Source organism: Marmota flaviventris, chromosome X (assembly GCF_047511675.1).
Source record: "Marmota flaviventris isolate mMarFla1 chromosome X, mMarFla1.hap1, whole genome shotgun sequence".
In the NCBI taxonomy this organism is placed as follows: Eukaryota; Metazoa; Chordata; class Mammalia; order Rodentia; family Sciuridae; genus Marmota; species Marmota flaviventris.
In genome coordinates, this window is record NC_092518.1 from 23,537,896 (window position 1) to 23,556,507 (window position 18,612).

At 36.1% G+C, this 18,612-nt stretch overlaps 1 protein-coding gene across 1 annotated transcript in view; it reads left to right on the forward strand.

The window, feature by feature from the left end:
* Il1rapl1 (interleukin 1 receptor accessory protein like 1) overlaps positions 1-17,810 on the forward strand; it is a 614,687-nt gene extending 596,877 nt beyond the window's left edge. Inside the window, exons 8-10 of the mRNA XM_071606054.1 lie at positions 595-738; positions 16,503-16,673; positions 17,092-17,810. Coding sequence (XP_071462155.1) covers positions 595-738; positions 16,503-16,673; positions 17,092-17,810 — 1,034 coding nt within the window. The remainder of the gene's footprint in view (positions 1-594; positions 739-16,502; positions 16,674-17,091) is intronic.
* The last annotated feature ends 802 nt before the right edge of the window (positions 17,811-18,612 follow it).

Consider the following 18,612-nt stretch of genomic DNA (forward strand, 5'->3'; position numbering starts at 1 on the left):
AGTCATTGCTCCTGGCAGAAGTCAGCAAGTAGCATTGATTAGGCAGTCCTCTGGACACTGTATGCAATAGTCAACAGTGCCTTCCAGGCACTGACACCTCACTTTCCTATGGTTCCAACTCCCAAGTGAGAGAGATCAAGATTCATATTTGGTGAGTGCAGAAACCACCCAGGCTTAAAAGCTTCACATCCACAGGAACCAATATTGCTCTTATCATCTCCAAAAGCATAGTTTATAGGATCTCCAAAGAGATATGTTTATATATAAAATTTACTGCACTCAGGCAATCCCAATATTATAGTTTTCAATCAGATAGTTATATTGTTCTCAGTCCAAATGCAATCAACCAAACAAGGTTCATTTTTACCATAAGCAATGTTACTTAGCAACACAGTTACCACATACCACCTTATCCAGTTACCAAGGAAACGTAGCTTAAAGTTATGGAGAGGTCAAATTCTCATGCAAAAAAGGAAAAGATAATGGTAACCCATAACCCACATCAAGTCTCATCCAGAAAAATGTGAAATTAAATTGAATTCATGATTTTCAGGATGTGAAAATTGTATCATTCTCTATTGCTATTTTTTCCAGAGCTAATGTACACAGTTGAACTTGCTGGAGGGCTTGGTGCTATTCTCCTGCTGCTTGTTTGTTTGGTGACCATCTATAAGTGTTACAAGATAGAAATCATGCTCTTCTACAGGAATCATTTTGGAGCTGAGGAGCTGGATGGAGGTAAGATGAGTTTCCCCTTTTATTGTTGTTTCTGAATATTTTTATTATTTTTCCCTGCCTTTATTTTATTGAAGGGAAAGAAAAGTTACTTGCAAAATCACTGGCAGCAGGTCTTATAATCTTTCCATGTTCAGTTGTAAGTTCATAATTTGTACTGAAATATGTGTATGATACATTGGAGCCAATAGGTATTTTCCTCTGAAAGTTGTAAAGCAACACCTACCCTTTTTAGAATTGTATTCTAAACAGCACTTACAAATTACAAACACTGATTGCAATGCCATCAGAGTGTTCATTTTCTCTCACCTTGTAATCAGTACTGAAAGGCCAGCTTTACTTTTCTATAGGTAAGGAGTGTCTCTTTTAATTGTGTTCCCTAGCCTAGGAGTTTGAAGTGAATCTTAATTTGTTCCTGTTAAAATGATCAGTATAATAAACTGTACTCAATCTTTTAGCATTCATCCAGCAGTCTTTTCAATCTTGTTTATTTTGCTGTATTTAGATAGGCTAATTTTTATTCTGAGTGTGGACCAACAGATAAAAAAGTGCACAAGCACATTGTTTTCATAATAACACATCTAACATTTTTATTCAATTGAAGATATAAATATTGTTTTGTGGAAATCATAATTATTCTTTGGTTTTGGTCAGCCAGGTATATGTGTACATTCTGTTAGAAATATCAAAGTACCACAAGAAATCAAACACATGCTCAAAAGTGGGTAGGCAAGGTGATCTATATTTCTGCCAGAGGGCATGCCACCAGAACCAGGCTAGCAAGCAAGCAAGAGTACCTGGGGATGTGACTCAAGCGGTAGCGCACTCGCCTGGCATGCATGCGGCCGGGGTTCAATCCTCAGCACCACATACAAACAAAGATGTTGTGTCCACCGAAAACTAAAAAAATAAATATTAAAATTCATCTCTCTCTCTCTCTCTCTCTCTCTCTCTCTCTCTCTCTCTCTCTCTCTCTCTCTCTCTCTCTCTCTCCCCCCCTCTCTCTTAAAAAAAAAAAGAGTACCTGGGTGGGCAGTCCACCTGCATATACCCCTAATGCAGTGCTGTCCCTCACCCTGACAGTGCTGTCTCTCATCCTGATTGGAGGAGCTCAGGGGTATAATCTATGAGACTGGCTAATTTTAAAATTAGGGCAGGCAAAAGGAAGGCCTATAATCAAAATGGTTACAATTGGATCCAATTGAGGCTATATTCTGAAAATTGACCACTGGACTTTCTATTTCTCAAAATTCAAAAGAAGAATTTGGGGCTCTTACAGTTGAACTCCCTAAACCACTCATTAGAGAAATTAAGCAGTCTTTTCCCCCCTTCTTTTGTATCATTTGAAAAACATAAGATAAACATGCACTATAGGAAGCATATACCAGTTGGAAACGAATAGTGCAAATTATAAAGCTTTTTCTATCATATTTATAAACTTTTTTCACTGTCAATTTTGCATTAAAAAGTACAAAGTAAAAATTAAGCAATTTCCCTTGTTGCCACCTGTGCAGGGCCCTCTGGAAGAAATCCATAGGCAGAACAGGAGGTTGTCAGTTTTATAAAGGGAGCAAACTATAGTTCTCCCTTTCCCATTAGGATGAAGTCTGGGCTGAAGCAAAACTGTGGTTTTGTTTGTTTTAAGTGATGGCTTGCCTAGTTGTTCCCTGTTTCTAACTGTCTTGGCTATTCACATAGATTATTAGTTTTCTTTGCTACTGCTTCAAAGAGATGTGAGAAAATTGTCAATGTCAGAGCTATTGTTGGATGAGCATACCAAGCAGGGTGTTAGACATTCTTCAAATCATCCTTGCTAAGCCTCACATAAATTCTAAGGTCAATATTATAATCTCCATTTTACTGATAAGGCAACTGAGTCTTCCAGAGGTTAAATAACTTACTTAAGATGATAATACAAGTATTACTGTAAGTGGCCAGGGTGGGATTTGAAAATAAGTCTGTTTTCAAATCCTTTATTTTATTGAATACTGAATCCCCATCTTATTTTTTTTTTCTTTTCAAATTTGGTGTGTTCGGCATCATCTAAAGATCTCTTGTCATTTGAACAATTTGGACAATAGAAGATATTGGGAAAAAAGCAGATTTTGTAGACAAGTTTTACTTTGTCTACTAACCCTATTTTGAATATGTTTGTGTTCCCAATGATTACCCAATTAATTAATTTTCGATGTAGCTTTTATATATCATTTTCTGAATGTAGAAAATAATGGAATAAAATAAAAATTATGAATTATATACAGTTGAACTTTCAGTAATTTGAACATTCCTCTGGGGATCCTGCTTATTAGATTTCACTGCTATTCTGAAGCTGTTGAGTTCTCAGACTTTCTTGTGTTTTAAACAAAAAAAAAATATAGCAAGGATACATTAACAAATAATATTCTAGTAGATGAGAAGGATCTCCCAGAAAGCTAATTTTGCTAATAAATGCCTTAGAATTTGTTAGAACCTTCTCCCTAGGGTCATGTTGAATGCACTATCAGGGATCTAACTAGAAGGGTTTTCCTTGACATGCTACTGTGAATGCACTAGACTCAAAGAAAACTAATATAATTAAATTAATTATCATCTAGATAAGGTTAATGCACAAATAATCCACTTAAAAGGAAGGGGGAAGCAAAGAGTGTCAAGGCAGTGCTTGTTCATTTTTTTTTCTTTTTTTGGACCAGGGATTGAACCCAAGAGTACTTAACCATTGAGCTACATGCCTAGCCCATATATATATATATATATATATATATATATATATATATATATATATATAAATGTCTTTTTTTTGAGACAGGGTCCCATTAAGTTGTTTAGCCCCTGGATAAGTTGTGCTCCTCCTGCCTTAGCCTCCTGAGTTGTTGGGATTACAGGTGTACACCACCACACTCACCTTCAAATGTCTTTTAGAGGAGGAAGTCTTACTACAAGTGCAATGATATGAGCACCCTCCTTGTATTAAAAGTAGACATTCTCCAGCTGAAATGAACAGAACCTCATTCTTAACTCTATCCTGCTGCATCTCATCTGACCTGTAGAACTTTCAGAAACATTGTTCCTTCAGAACCATAATACAATAATAACCATGATGTGTAAGTTCAAAATCTACATCTTAACAAAAGTCAGGCATACATAAATTTCATATTTCTAGAGTTCAGGATATAGTTCAGTCGGTAAATTGCTTGCCTCACTTGCACAAGGTCCTGGGTTCAATGTCCAGCACCACATACACACACACACACACACACACACACACAAAATCACATTTCTCTAATTCTTTAGTCATCTAAATGTATCCAACTTGGCTCTCAAATTCTCATTTCCAGCAATAGCAAAATAAATAAACAAACAAATAAAATCTTATCACCTTGCAACCCCAAGATAACTGTCAGTTCTGATTTAGAATTCAGCTTCTTATGTGTTAACATTGAGTTTTAAATTGAGATTTTCCATTTCCCTTCTCCTTCCCTTTTCCCTCAAGAAACCCATTTCTAGGGAACTCACATACAGCTTTCTGGTAAAGGGGAAAGGCCTCTGGTGCCTACACCATCTGTCTTATTTGAGATACTCCCACCAGTTCTTTGGACTGAGCCCTGGTTACTCAAGACCAAAATCTTTGCTGTAGTTTCCAGACACAAGCTTCACACACTTGTTCAGACTTTATTCCATTGGAAATTTCAGACATGCTTACATGTATTTCTAGCACCATAAACTCTGCTACATTGCAAACCCATATCCCTGTTTAAAAAAAAAAAATCATCCCCTTAGGCATAGCCTCATTAACATGCAGATCCCATGTTGTGTGCAGAATTTCTCTAAAAAGTAGTTTCCCAAGACAATCCCTGGGGAAAAGATCACAAATCCTTTCTATTTACAGATTCTGCCTCAGACTATAGGAGATTCTATTAGCGCCTTGCCCTCCCTGGGACCTTGAGTCCTTCTCAGAAACCCAGGCAACCTCTATACCTTAATCACATCCCTTTATATCCTTCTACACATACTATTATGATTTAATAATGGCATATGCTTCCAGTGGTGGAAAGCTTCTATGACATCATCAAATCCACATGGTTCCTAGCTCTCCTACAAGTCTTTTTCTCTTCCAAAGAGGGGAGAACTATTAAGAAGAACAGACTGTTCAGATTATTGTCTCACTTTTTAAATATGTAATTCAGAGGTCAAAGCTTTTTATTCTTGGCCATTCTATCAGTTTTACCTCTCCTGAAAGGGGAATTTCATAAAATTTTCTTGGAAGTAACGAAAAGCAAAGGGTATGAAGAAGAACAAGGAAACAAAGTTTAGCTAATAGGAAGCTGGGGTGTAGCTCTGTGTCGGCAGAGCACTTTTGTAGGTAACACAAGGTTCTTGGGACAATCCCCAGAACCAGACACACACACACACACACACACACACACACACACACACACGTGTGTACACACGCATACAAACTTTAGCTAATAATTTGAAGTGATGGCCTAATGCAGTGATTGATTATAATAACAGATCCATTGAATATTTATTGAATAACAAATGTTATGTTTATCATTAATAATCATACAACTAGAAATGACTCTTATTCCCAAGAATTGCTGCCATTGTTTCAGATGGAAAATGGAGTATTTGGTATTTGGGGCACATTCAGTCAGTTGCTATCAAGTTGTTCTAATGAGTGTTAATTGATTATATCAGTTCTGTATCAGAAAGATTTTGATATAGAAGAATTCTGACATGTTTCTGAGATAGAATATGCTTTAATTTCTTGGTTTATTCACATATCTGCTTGCTCCTCCTCTATATAACCTTACATTTTATTGTTTCCCCTGGGTTCAGGCCTTACCAATTCTCTTCTAACGTGACAACACTCAACTTTTTGGATCACATTATCATTCTATCTTTTTTAAATATTTATTTTTAGTTATATGTGGACACAATAACTTTATTTTATGTGGTGCTAAGGATAGAACCCAGTGCCTCATGCACGCCAGGCAAGCGCTTTGCCTCTGAGCCACAACCCAAGTCCAACATTCTATCTTTAATTACATTTGTAAACCCATAATTCCTAAATCTAAAAGTCCTGCTTCCAGTTCTGCTATTTCAGTTTAATTTTTTCTAGTTACTGGTTATTTCTACCAAGAAAGATCCCAAACCCTGCTTTTATATTACCTGCTCCCCTCCCATAACTCATTTCTCATCGTCCTGAATTTCATTGCTTGGTTTTTCCACCATCTGTTACCTCACTGGCCATACTTTCTCCTCACCTGCCATTTCCAATTAGTTTCAAGGTCAGTAAATTGCACCTCTTGAAGCTGCATCCCCTTTTTTCCTTACCCTTAATTATAATTCTGCCTAAGCCTCCTACAACCTCTTCTTGCTATCATTCTTGAACCCCTACTTACCCTTCACATTCTGACAGAATTTTTTAAATGCCCCCCAAAATTTAAAAAAAAAAGGCCCATTTTGCCTTCCAGAATAAATCCAGTCTTCTTAGCTCAAAAGCAGTTGCTAAGGGTGGCCAAACTTCCCTGTGCATCATTGCCACTCCCATGGGATCTGAACACACACCATTCCAATTACAGTGAGATGTTGGTTTTTGGACAAACACAGCTGTTGAGAACTAACTTAAGACAATGTAATTATGCATAATTCTCAAATTCTTTTAGCTAAATGAGGTAACCATAATCATTAAGGATTAGGAAAAGGTTAGCTACTCTGTCATCATCTTGATTCCATAATAAAATGAAAAATTGATTGGACAAGTTCTGCTACATATATACTTATTAACAAATAGGCATATAACCGATCCTTAAAGTTGAAGAAATTCCTACCCTGTAGTGTGTGTGTGTGTGTGGGGGGGGGGAGTTCATGCAAACCTTGCAAGAAATTTTCTGTGGCAAATGTGGCAGTACTCCAGGGGTAGGATCAGGCATTCCATCTAATGTCATCCAAAAATATTCCTCATCAGGTAACAGGACCATTGTGGACTTAAAACTAAAAGAGTTTTCCCAAGAGGGCAGGCTACTGACCCTGGTAGATTCTTATAGATGAGGTGTGTGTTTCTAAATTAAGTAATCCATATCTTAATTAGCACTGATTTCACCCTGGAGAGACTATTTCAAAGATCTTATGCTTAATAAATTTACTAATTTTAACAATGAAACCCAATTTCTAAGTATATCATGCTAATTACCAAAATATCTATTTTTTTAAAATCAGAAATAAAGATAGTTTAAATGCTTGTAGGTGCTGCCTTTTTCTAATTAAATACTAGCTGACCATCCTGATAAGGGCAACCTATTGTCTCTAGAGTAGAACTTATAAAAACACAGTACCACAGTCTGTGCTGGAATAATTAAAAAGAAAATACAAACATCAAAAAAAACATGAGCTTCTTTGCTCCTCCATGCCTCTGCCTGGAGTATCCCTTCCAGCTTTATTTAAAAGCTTGTAACCCTGCTTTATGTTTGTTTTTCCCAGAGTATAGTATGGGGATATTTTTTTTGGTTGTTGTTGTTTTTCTCTCTCTGCCTGTGGGGTATCCAGGGCATGCTTACTCATAATGACAGCAGGGCAAACTTATAAGAACATTATAATAACTAACACGATTTCTATTTTAAAGATGAAGGAAAAGATCTCCTAGCCTGACATTGGGAGTTATTACAAGTATTGAACAAAATGAGTTAGAGCAATCTTTTATAATCTACACCCCCACCCTCAGAAAATGTGAACATCTGTTTCATTTCAGGTATATGAAACAAATTGGCATTGATATAATCTTAGGCTGTACAGTTTATTTTTCTTTCTTTTTCCATTACAAGGTTACTCTTTATTCATTGATTCAGAAATTATTGTCCTCCTGTCCATCAGTGAGACACAGCATTTCTGTAAATCATGTAGAAACTATAGGGCTTGGGGTTTTATTTCTCTGGATTTAAAAAAAAATATTGGTGGTGGTGATTAAATAAATTGCATACACAGGAACAACCTAGATGAGTTTTTGAATTCCAGAAGGAGTGACATATAGTTCTTTTTGGTATATGATTATTATTAAATGGTAAGAATCTAGCCTTTTTTTAATGGCAAATCCTCTGCTTCCTGTACTATTCTGCTACCTCTTACCCTCTTAAGGATTCTAATCTGTTACCTACTACCCTCTTAAGGAAGCAAGGGAAGGAAATTAATATCTAACAAATGACTCTTTGGGGCTGGGCATTTTGTTGTTATAAGGATTCATTTTCCCCTGGATAGCTTCAGGAAGATATGCTGTTTTCTCTTATTTTTGGAATAATTGGGGTTTGAACCAAGGACCTCTTGCATGGTGGACAAGTGCACTACCACTAAGCTATACTCTTAGCCCCGCAAGGTACTATTTTAAATATAAAGAAATATGACATCAAGTCAGGATTTGAGCTTTGCTACTTTTTTTCCATTATGTCACACCATATATTTTTTATTACCAGGGATTGAACCCAGGGGTGCTCAACCACTCAGCTATATCCCCAACCCCCCTTATTTTCTATTTTGAGACAGAGTCTCCCCAAGTTGCTTAGGGCCTCACTAGTTGCTGAGGCTGGTCTAGAACCTGTGATCCTTCTGTGAATCTCTGGGATAACAGGTGTGTGCCACCATACCCAGCCACAAATATTTTAATTAGTGTCATATTCAAGTGTTTGATTCCTTATGAATTAAAATAGTCCAGAAAAGTACCAAATGGCACAACATGTAAACTGAACATTATTGCATAGCTTTAAAATGTGCAATTCAAGCACTTTTATTTTAGAATACAATTGTCAGTGATTGTCATGACACAAGTGAAATTAAAAGCAAGTGAAAGTACGAGTGCTTGCCTAACGTGTCTGAGGTTCTATGTTCAAATACCAGCACTGAAAAAATGAATGAAACTTTTTCACTCTTTCAATAATCACATCCAATAATCATAAAATCAAAATATAAAGAATATATATTTAATGCATGTTCATTCAAATAAATATGATTTAGCTATACAAAGTTTTTTTATTTGAAAAACTATGTCTTAGAAATGTGAGAAAGTATATGAAAGCAAATCTGAGACATGAGAAAGAATGAGGCTTACTTTCCTAAAAGTCTTATTTATTCAAATTATATAAATGATAATTTCTAATTATCACAGTTTTTTAAGCTAACATGCTATGCCTAAACATACACAATAAGCTTTCAAGATAAAATACACAATATATCTTTGAGTCCTCCATTCTCATTTGGTAACCTATTTGCTGAATGTTGGCTTTTGTCACTAGTCAATTTCACTTATGTGACTTATAAATATTTGAGAATAAAAAAGATATGGCCAGCTGCCAATAACATCTGACAACTATTCAATAGGTGTTTAAAGGTTAAAAGCTACTGAAGACCTGGATGTCAATCTCAAACTATTTCTATTGTCAGTAAATCTCTTCTGTACCCCAGATCCAATATAACCACCACTCTCATCTTGAAAAGGGAGCTGTCAAATTACATTTTCTGATATTTTTAAATGCTATGTTATTCTAAAACATGCATGAATCCCTTGACTTCTCAATCCTCCTAAAGAGCATTGAGGTTAATATCTTTTCATATGTTAAAAAGAAATATGTCTTTATTTATAACCTTTCTCAATTCTTTTTTGAATTCCTAAAACAGTTTCAATTTGCCTACCCCCATTAAGATTTCTTAATAAGATTTTTTTTTTTTTTTGAGATGGAGTCTTGCTGTGTCTCTAAGTCTGGTCTTGAACTCCTGGGCCCAAGTTATCCTTCTGCCTCAGCCTTCTGAGTAGCTGGGACTAAAATGCATGCCATCACCCCTAGCCTTCTTAATAATATTTTAAATTCGTTGTTTTATTTATTAACTCCATACAGTCTAAACTTCCTTTTCTCCCCTCAAAAACATTTTCTTATAAAACAGTGACAAAAGCCAGTAGTCATTTCGGTCAATGTAATGAATAAAATCTGAAGGACCTGTTTGACTTTAGATAGATAGATAGATAGATAGAAAGAAATTGATTGATTTTGATCTCAGGTATTTTGTGTATTTTCTGTTTTTTATTTGTTTGTTTTGACTTTTTGTGGGGTGAGACAACTCAGTCAGAATCACTTGAAAATCATGAAGAGTTAATAACTATATTTGAGATTATGAAGAATTATTTCAAAGAATTATCTACCAGCTGCTGTTTTTCTACCTCTTCAGTGAACCAAATTATAGTTGTTAGGTGAAATTAGAAAATAAGAAAAAAACGTGTCCACTATATGATAACTTTTAAGCTGTTTATAAACCAAAGCTTAATTTAAATGATCATAGCACTGTCCCTTAAAAATATTAGTATAATTTTGGTGGGTATTTTTTTTGGTGGGGGGGAACTAGAGATTGAACTTAGGGGCATTCAGCCACTGAGCCACAATCCCAGCCCTATTTTATATTTTATTTAGAGACAGGGTCTCACTGAGTTGTTTGGCACCTCGTCATTGCTGAGGCTGGCATGAATGCGTGATCCTCCTGCCTCAGCCTCCAGAGCTGCTGGGATTACAAACATGCGCCACCATACCTGGTTAATTTTGGTTTTTATAGTAATGAAACTGCCAACTTTTTCAAAGTTTCACTAGACACTTGAAGCTCATACACATTAAGATTTGTCAAAATATGCTCATACAGATGTCAAAAACAACCTCAGAAATATTATCCATGATGCATATTCAGATGCCAATTGTGAAAATAGATGAGACCTTGGAATCCATATGATTTTGAGTCAGAAAACATTGCTGAATTTAGTATGGTATCTGGCACTGTATTTCCTGTCTGACAACTTACAAATCAGGGTTTTGCTTCTGGTGGTAAATAAACGCCTAACCCATTACTACACTGACATAGACTCTAGAGAAAGATAGAAATTAGATATCAATCAAGCATCCCATTTATTTGAAGATGGTGCCATGGATTCTTGCAAAGGGGATTTCTGCCAGCATGATAATGCTTGCAAATAACTCCTTTCTAACTAGGAGTTATAAGCTTAAATACTGTAAATTCATCTAGATGACATGAAGTGATAGCAAACTGACTGAGGCCATAGCATCAATTCCCAAAGTTCATTTAACATTAATGTAGTCACTTTATATATTAGTCTAGACAAGAATATATTCCCCTATCCCTTTTTGAGATAGGGTTTCACTATATTGCCTGGTCTGGCCTCAAACTCCTGGGAAGTATTCTTCTGCCTCAGTCTCCCAAGACACTGTGATTGCAGGTATGCCCCACCACATCTGGCTCCCTTTTTGAACAAAATGTGGATTTTTTATCTATTTTGTTTTTATTGTATGCCATCTGTATTAAAAACATTTCAAACATTACCAGTAAATAGGGAAGAGAGGTGGGAGGAAAAAGGAGGGAGAAGGGGAATTGCAAGGAAGATGGTAGGAGACCCTCACTGTAATACAGAATACATGTATGATGTTGTGAGAAGGAAAAAAAAGTGTGTCACATTAGATTGGGTAGAGAGAGAAGTGATAGGAGGGGAGGGGAAGGGGGGATAGGAAGGGCAGCAGAATAAAATAGACATTATTATTGCTGTGGGTATACAGGAGACTGTATGACCAATGTGATTCTGCAACCTGTATAATCAGAAAAATGAGAAATTATATCCCATCTGATTCAAATGTATGAATTGTCAAGATCATTGTACTGTCATGTGTAACTAATAAAAAAAAGACAGAGACAGAGAGAGAGAGAGAGAGAGAGAGAGAGAGAGAGAGAGAGAGAGAGAACATACATCTTTGTGTACACATAAGGTAAGAGCTTCCATCTAATACCTAGATGGCAAGAGAAATCAAACCTATCTTATGCCAGTTAAAATAGTCTCTGAAGATAAAAAGATCTCTCCAAATTTATTTCTCAGCTGAATTGTGCTTTTCCTAGTAAGAGATTAAAAGTATGGTAACAATCTATGTTTAAGCCTTTTATTCATTTAGTCAGTGAAATTAAAATACTGGTGGATGGTAATTAAATTAAAAAAAGCATTTCTAATGGAGCTAAGAGGGCAAGGTTCATTGTTTATGGTGCTCTGCTCAATTACCTTAAAGCTGACTGCAGTTGCTTGATGTCATCAAGATCTCTGCATGTCTATACTCTGTTCTACAACAAAGATCCTCAAAGTATAATCATTGGACCAGCAGAAGCATCTCTTGGGAGCTTGTTATAAATGCAATTTCTCAAGACTTACAAATACTGAATGAGAAACACTGGAAGGGGTACACAGAAATCTAGGTTTTATCAAGTCTTCCAAATGTTTGTCATTTGTGCTCCAGTCTAAAAAACACATTCCTAGTGGCATTGACATGGGCCATAGGTCTTTTGGATTTTTTGGAACCATATTGAGCCATACTTCAAGACTACTCCGAAAGGTCCAAAGGAACCTTGCTAACCTCTAACCCCCACAGCTCTTAGCAATTTCTTGAAAAGTCTGGGCACCATGGAATCTACATATCCAAAGCCATATGTCCTGAGAAATGGCCAGATATTTAAAAATTCTTGAAACTAGACACAGTATGTGTCACATATGGCCCAAATGAAAGACAATTCATTCATTTTTTCAACAAGTATATTTGAGCATCTTATCTATCCCTACTTACATGTCTGAGACAAGAGTCATAAAGTCTAAAGGAGAAAATAAGATAAAGAACACAATGATATACTAAATTTGAAAAGAGATCACCTCTGACTGAGGGAAATCACACTCAATTTAAAGGAAACCAAACTACAGATTTAGTTGTTGAATATTTATACAATCAATGGGTAGCCATAGAGATTTTGAGCTTCCATAAGTTTTGATTAGTTTGGAAAGATAAATTTGGTGGCTGAATTTGAAACTGAAGATTTGAGATGAAACTAGATTCTCTGCTTCACCAATTTATCTCTGGGTTCTTGTCTCAAAAATTTGAAGAATAAAATCCATGGACAATAACAGAAGGGAAGAGTAAATAGAACAGTATTTATTTCAGTGAGAAGAAAAATGAATGCAAGAGGGCACCTGAGAGCAGGAAAATCCATTTTAGCATGCTAGCTCAAGGGCTTATATAGTTTTTTGGGGTATGAGAATTGATCAAAATCTATGTTAAACAGGCATTGAAAAAGTACCAAAATCATGAACTGTGTTCTTTAGCCTTGAGTTTTAATCTTTCCTGTAACTAGATTCATCCCACCTAGCATTTTTGTAGACTCTGAGACAAAGGAGTCTTTGCATATGAAAAAGGTCTTGATGGGTCCGTTAATGTTTTTACCAGGTAGTCCAGGAAGGTCCCCTTAATTGGGGACCATGACCATTTTCTATTCTTATTATCCATACAGAGAAAGAAAGTGAAAATTGGGTAAAATATAACAGCTGACAAATGAACTGAGCTTAACCTAGGAAGGAAATCGAACATAGACTCTTTGTACTAATGAATAGCTTTGAAATGACTAGCAAAAAAAGAAAGTAAATAGAACTTGCACCTTAGGTTTAAACACTAAAGCAGTGAGATGTTTTACTATTAAAATGAAAATTAAATAAAAGGTGAAGAACAGAACTTGGGATAGGAAGCTTGTTATGTTGTAAGCATGTTATTTTTAATCCTAGAGAAGACAAAGGGCAAAGAATAAGAATCTAACTAGAACACACCCCAGATTTAGAAGAGCTTCAACACTTTGTAGTGTTTAGGGGGCAAGCTTAAAAAAAGAAACTTCCCACAAAAAAAGTATCATATGCACAAAATAATATTATTCTGACTTACAAAGTACTCTCTTTGGCCTGTGATACCTGTACTACTCCTAGTAACACATTTATCCCATAAAAATAGACTATTGATTTATCTATTTTCTACTAGACTGGAATCACCTGACCTATATTGAAAAGAAAAATTTATATTTTATAGGAAATGCATGGGAATAGCTATAGAATGAGTATTTTAACTAAATATTAATCCCAAATGATATACTTCTTTATTATGTGCTATGATTGCTTACTCAACTAAAGTGTTTGCATCAGCACATGGTGCCATTTTAGACTGACTCTGGCCTATAGACAAAGCCTTCCTAGCCAAACATAATATTTTCTGGTGAAAATTGAATGTAATCTATCATATGTGCAATTATATCTTGAACAAAGAATAGAGGAAATACCAAAATATAACACATTTTGGATGGTTACTATTTTCTAAAACTTTTTTTTCCCTAAAAGCTGCTTTAAAAAAAGAAATCTTCAATAGTGTAAAGTTTTCTACCAGGGTTCCTATAGTGGCATTGTTAGCTTCTTAGATACCTGTTTTAACTTTCAGTGTATTAATCAGTTTTCTCAGTTTGCCCTGAAAATTGTAATCATAGAATGATTTCTAGACAGCTGTTAGAAATACCAGGGTGCCAAAGAATGAAACACTGCTTCAAACTAGCTCAGCAAGGAAAACTTGACTTCTGTTAGAAGGGTGTGCTACTGAACAAAGTCTGGCAAGCAAGAACACTTGGGTGGGCAGTCCACTTGTTTTTATCCCTAAGCCATCACTGTCCTCTGCTCTGATAGGAGGAATTTGGGATTACAATCTACACAACTGGCTAAATTTAAAATTGGGGCAGGCAAAAGGAAGGGCTACAGTTAAAATGGCTATGATAGGATAAAGATTGGGAAGCTCAAAACACCTATGATTGGATCTTAATATCCCACTTAAGGCTAAATACTATATTCTGAAAATGGACCACTGAACTTTCCACTTCTCACATGGCTCAAGATTATCTGACTATAAGAATTAAACTTATTTTCCTGGGAGAAATGAATGACAGTAGAGGGGGTAGAGAGAGAAGAGGGGAGGGGAGGGGAGGGGGGATAGTAGAGGATAGGAAAGGCAGCAGAATACAAGACACTAGTATGGCAATATGTAAATCAATGGATGTGTAACTGATGTGATTCTGCAATTTGTATACGGGGTAAAAATGGGAGTTCATAACCCACTTGAATCAAAGTGTGAAATATGATATATCAAGAACTATGTAATGTTTTGAACAACCAACAATAAAAAATTTTAAAAAAAGAATTAAACTTATATAAATCTCAGAAAGTGAGTGTTAGTGCCCCTGAAGTCTGAAGGAATATCCCCAAGTCACTGAGAGCAATGGTAAAAAAATGTTATACAATATTGGATATCTTACACTCACAGATTTTAAATTCATGCCTAACTCGAAGTTCATTTTATTCTAAAATTTATGAGAATTTCAATCCAATTTGATCTAATAATTGATTAATACACTAGAGCTAAAGATACTTATATTGATAGACTAACTAATCAAATTAATGGTATTTAGAATTGAGGTGAATTATAAATCCTGACATCATATTCTAAAACCAAAATTGATAAACAAGAAATCTAGAAGTTAAGTGATTTCTTATTCTAGAAATAACCAATGAGAAATTGAGATGCAAAATTAGAAAAAAAATAAGATAAAGAGAACACATGATAATAGTACTCAAATGTTTAAAGTTGTCATGTAAGAAGGGGGAAGATTGAGGAGAGAAATCAGATTTTAGTACTAACTTTCATTTAGTTTATGTTGTACTTTTTTATTCTTGTAGCCAAACTGAATAGAATGATGACAAACAATTTGGCATTATTTTATGTGTAAAATAAATGTATACCAGTAAAAAATGATTTATATAATCATTCAATTTAATAATATTCTCAGTGTGCAACCCAAGAACTGAGTCTCAGTGAGAAATTAATCAATAATTCCAAAATTGGTGCTATGTGAACAGCACATAGAATGTAAAAATCATTGCTCAAACCAGGCATGGTATACTTACAATCCCAGCTACCCAAAAGACTGAGACAAGAGGCTCACTTGAGCCCAGGAGTTCTAGGTCAGCCTGGGTGACATAGTGAGACCTTTTCATCTCAAAAATGAAAAGAAAAGATAGGATTATAGCTATCTGAGAACATGAAAGGTTATGACTTAGCTACCTATTAATCAAAGTGATGATATTATAAGAGAAGAGAACTTCATAGAGTGGCACACACCTATAATCCCAGCTACTAAGACTGGAGGACCTTTTGAGACCAGAGTTTGAGGCCAGCCTGGACAACACAGCAAGTACCCCTCTCAAAAAAAAAAAAAAAAAACACTTTTCCACAATCAAGCAAGGTACAGTTTCTCTCTCTCTCTCTCTCTCTCTCTCTCTCTCTCTCTCTCTCTCTCTCTCTCTCTCTCTCTCTCTTCCAACAGGGTTAAATAACCAAAGACAGGATTGGTTGAATGTAAGAATGTAATATCTACAATAAGAGCATACTACTATTCAAACATGCAGTTTTTATAAACAGTAAAGATTTCTTATACTCTATGCATCAAAAATGATAGAAGTCAGCATCTCATTATATGTATTTTTTTTGCATTTGCTGGAAATGAAACCCAGGGTTTGTGCATGTTACATACTTGCTATACCACTGAGTTACACCTCCAGTCCTCATTACTCTTTTCACTGATTTTCCTCCTACTATTTTCACAACAACAACAAAAATCAAAATATGACCCTTCTACTTCCAAACTAGTCCCAGAATATTTGGTTTTATTGAACACTTAATAAAATTAATGAAGGCTTCCCAATTTGTTTTCCAGGAATGAGACATTTGAAGGTATGAAAATAAATGATTGTTTTTTATGAAAATAAATGATTGTTTTTTATGTTCTAATATTTTCTTTGTACTGAATTCAACTTTACTCTGTATCTGTATTTTTAACAGATAATAAAGATTATGATGCTTACCTATCATATACCAAAGTGGATCCTGACCAGTGGAATCAAGAGACTGGGGAAGAAGAACGTTTTGCCCTTGAAATTCTACCTGATATGCTTGAAAAACATTATGGATATAAGTTGTTTATACCAGATAGAGATTTAATCCCAACTGGAAGTAAGTTAGTGTTTTCATTTGCATAATTTGTTTGCATCATTACTTTTTGCATAGAGTTTTAATTTGGGGTTCTTGACTTCAAAAATTGTATCTACTAGTTTCTGAAAAAGGAAATGTCTTTGTGCATTCATATGAAATTTAAGTTTTGATACCACAGAGAAGATGCTTAATTATTCTCTAAAGCATCTCCTTCTATGAGCCTTGATGAAATCAAATGAAATATTTGTATCTGGGAGAAATACTTCAAACATTACAAGATGTAAGGCCCAAGCTCTCTTCAAAGTGATGATTGGCTATTTTCATCTTCTCAAAGTGTTTCCCAACAAATGGCAATCCTCATGTAACTAGATAATTTACCAGGGTTTTCTGGACCAAATGATTAGCTTGTTCATTCTTATACATTATTTTCTCTTTCTAGCATACATTGAAGATGTGGCAAGATGTGTAGATCAAAGCAAGCGGCTGATCATTGTCATGACCCCAAATTACGTAGTTAGAAGGGGCTGGAGCATCTTTGAACTGGAGACCAGACTTCGAAATATGCTTGTGACTGGAGAAATTAAAGTGATACTAATTGAATGCAGTGAGCTACGAGGAATTATGAACTACCAGGAGGTGGAGGCCCTCAAGCACACCATCAAGCTCCTGACAGTTATTAAATGGCATGGACCAAAATGCAACAAATTGAACTCTAAGTTCTGGAAACGTTTACAGTATGAGATGCCTTTTAAGAGGATAGAACCCATTACACACGAGCAGGCTTTAGATGTCAGTGAGCAGGGGCCTTTTGGGGAGCTGCAGACTGTCTCTGCCATTTCCATGGCCGCGGCCACTTCCACAGCTCTAGCCACTGCCCATCCAGATCTCCGTTCTACCTTTCACAACACGTACCATTCGCAAATGCGTCAGAAACACTACTACCGAAGCTATGAGTACGACGTACCTCCTACTGGCACCCTGCCTCTTACCTCCATAGGAAATCAGCATACCTACTGTAACATCCCTATGACACTCATCAACGGGCAGCGGCCACAGACAAAATCAAGCAGGGAGCAGAATCCAGATGAGGCCCACACAAACAGTGCCATCCTGCCACTGTTGCCAAGGGAGACCAGTATATCCAGTGTAATTTGGTGACAGAAAAGCAAGGGACATCCCATTCCTGGGAGTTTGAGCGGAATCTGCAGTCCAGTGCCTGGAACTAAATCCTCGACTGCTGCTGTTAAAAACATGCATTACAATCTCTAGAACACGAGGAAAAACAGGGTCTTGTACATATGTTTTTTGGAATTTCTTTGTAGCATCAGTGTCTTCCTGTTTTACCATGTCTCTTACCATTACATTTTTGACTTTGTTTTATATGTCATTGGAATTTGTAAATTTACATTTTTTTTTAAAGAAGAGACTGATATATAGGTAGAAAACCCTTTTTTGCTTCATTAGTTTAGTTTTAGAATGGGTTTTTATTTCCTTTTTTAAATTTTTATTTTGCTTTTAACATTTCCTTGGGGTGCTTGGACAAATCTATCTGATGGGACAAGGAGCACCGGATCCTCTCTCGAGTTCTGCCTAGGATCAGCTGGGCCACGTCGGCCTTCAGAGAGCAGTGCAACGAACGCCAGCATTGCCATTTGTGAAAAACAAGAGAGAGAGAGAGAGAGAGAGAGAGAGAGAGAGAGAGAGAGAGAGAAGAACACTTGTTCATAGGAGGGCCTACCTGTCAGGGCCCTGAATCTCTTCCTTGTCCCACCTCATTCCCCTCCTCTACCCTTCTAATGGCAGCATGATGTGTAAACTCTGCAGAGGGGTGGGGGTGGGTCTAACTGTCTTAACATTTAATTCACTGCTCTTCAGAATACACTCTAGACCCAAAGGCGTGCTAGTCACTTGACAGTGACCACTACAGAGTGCTAAGAAGAGAAGATCGAGGGCATGAAAA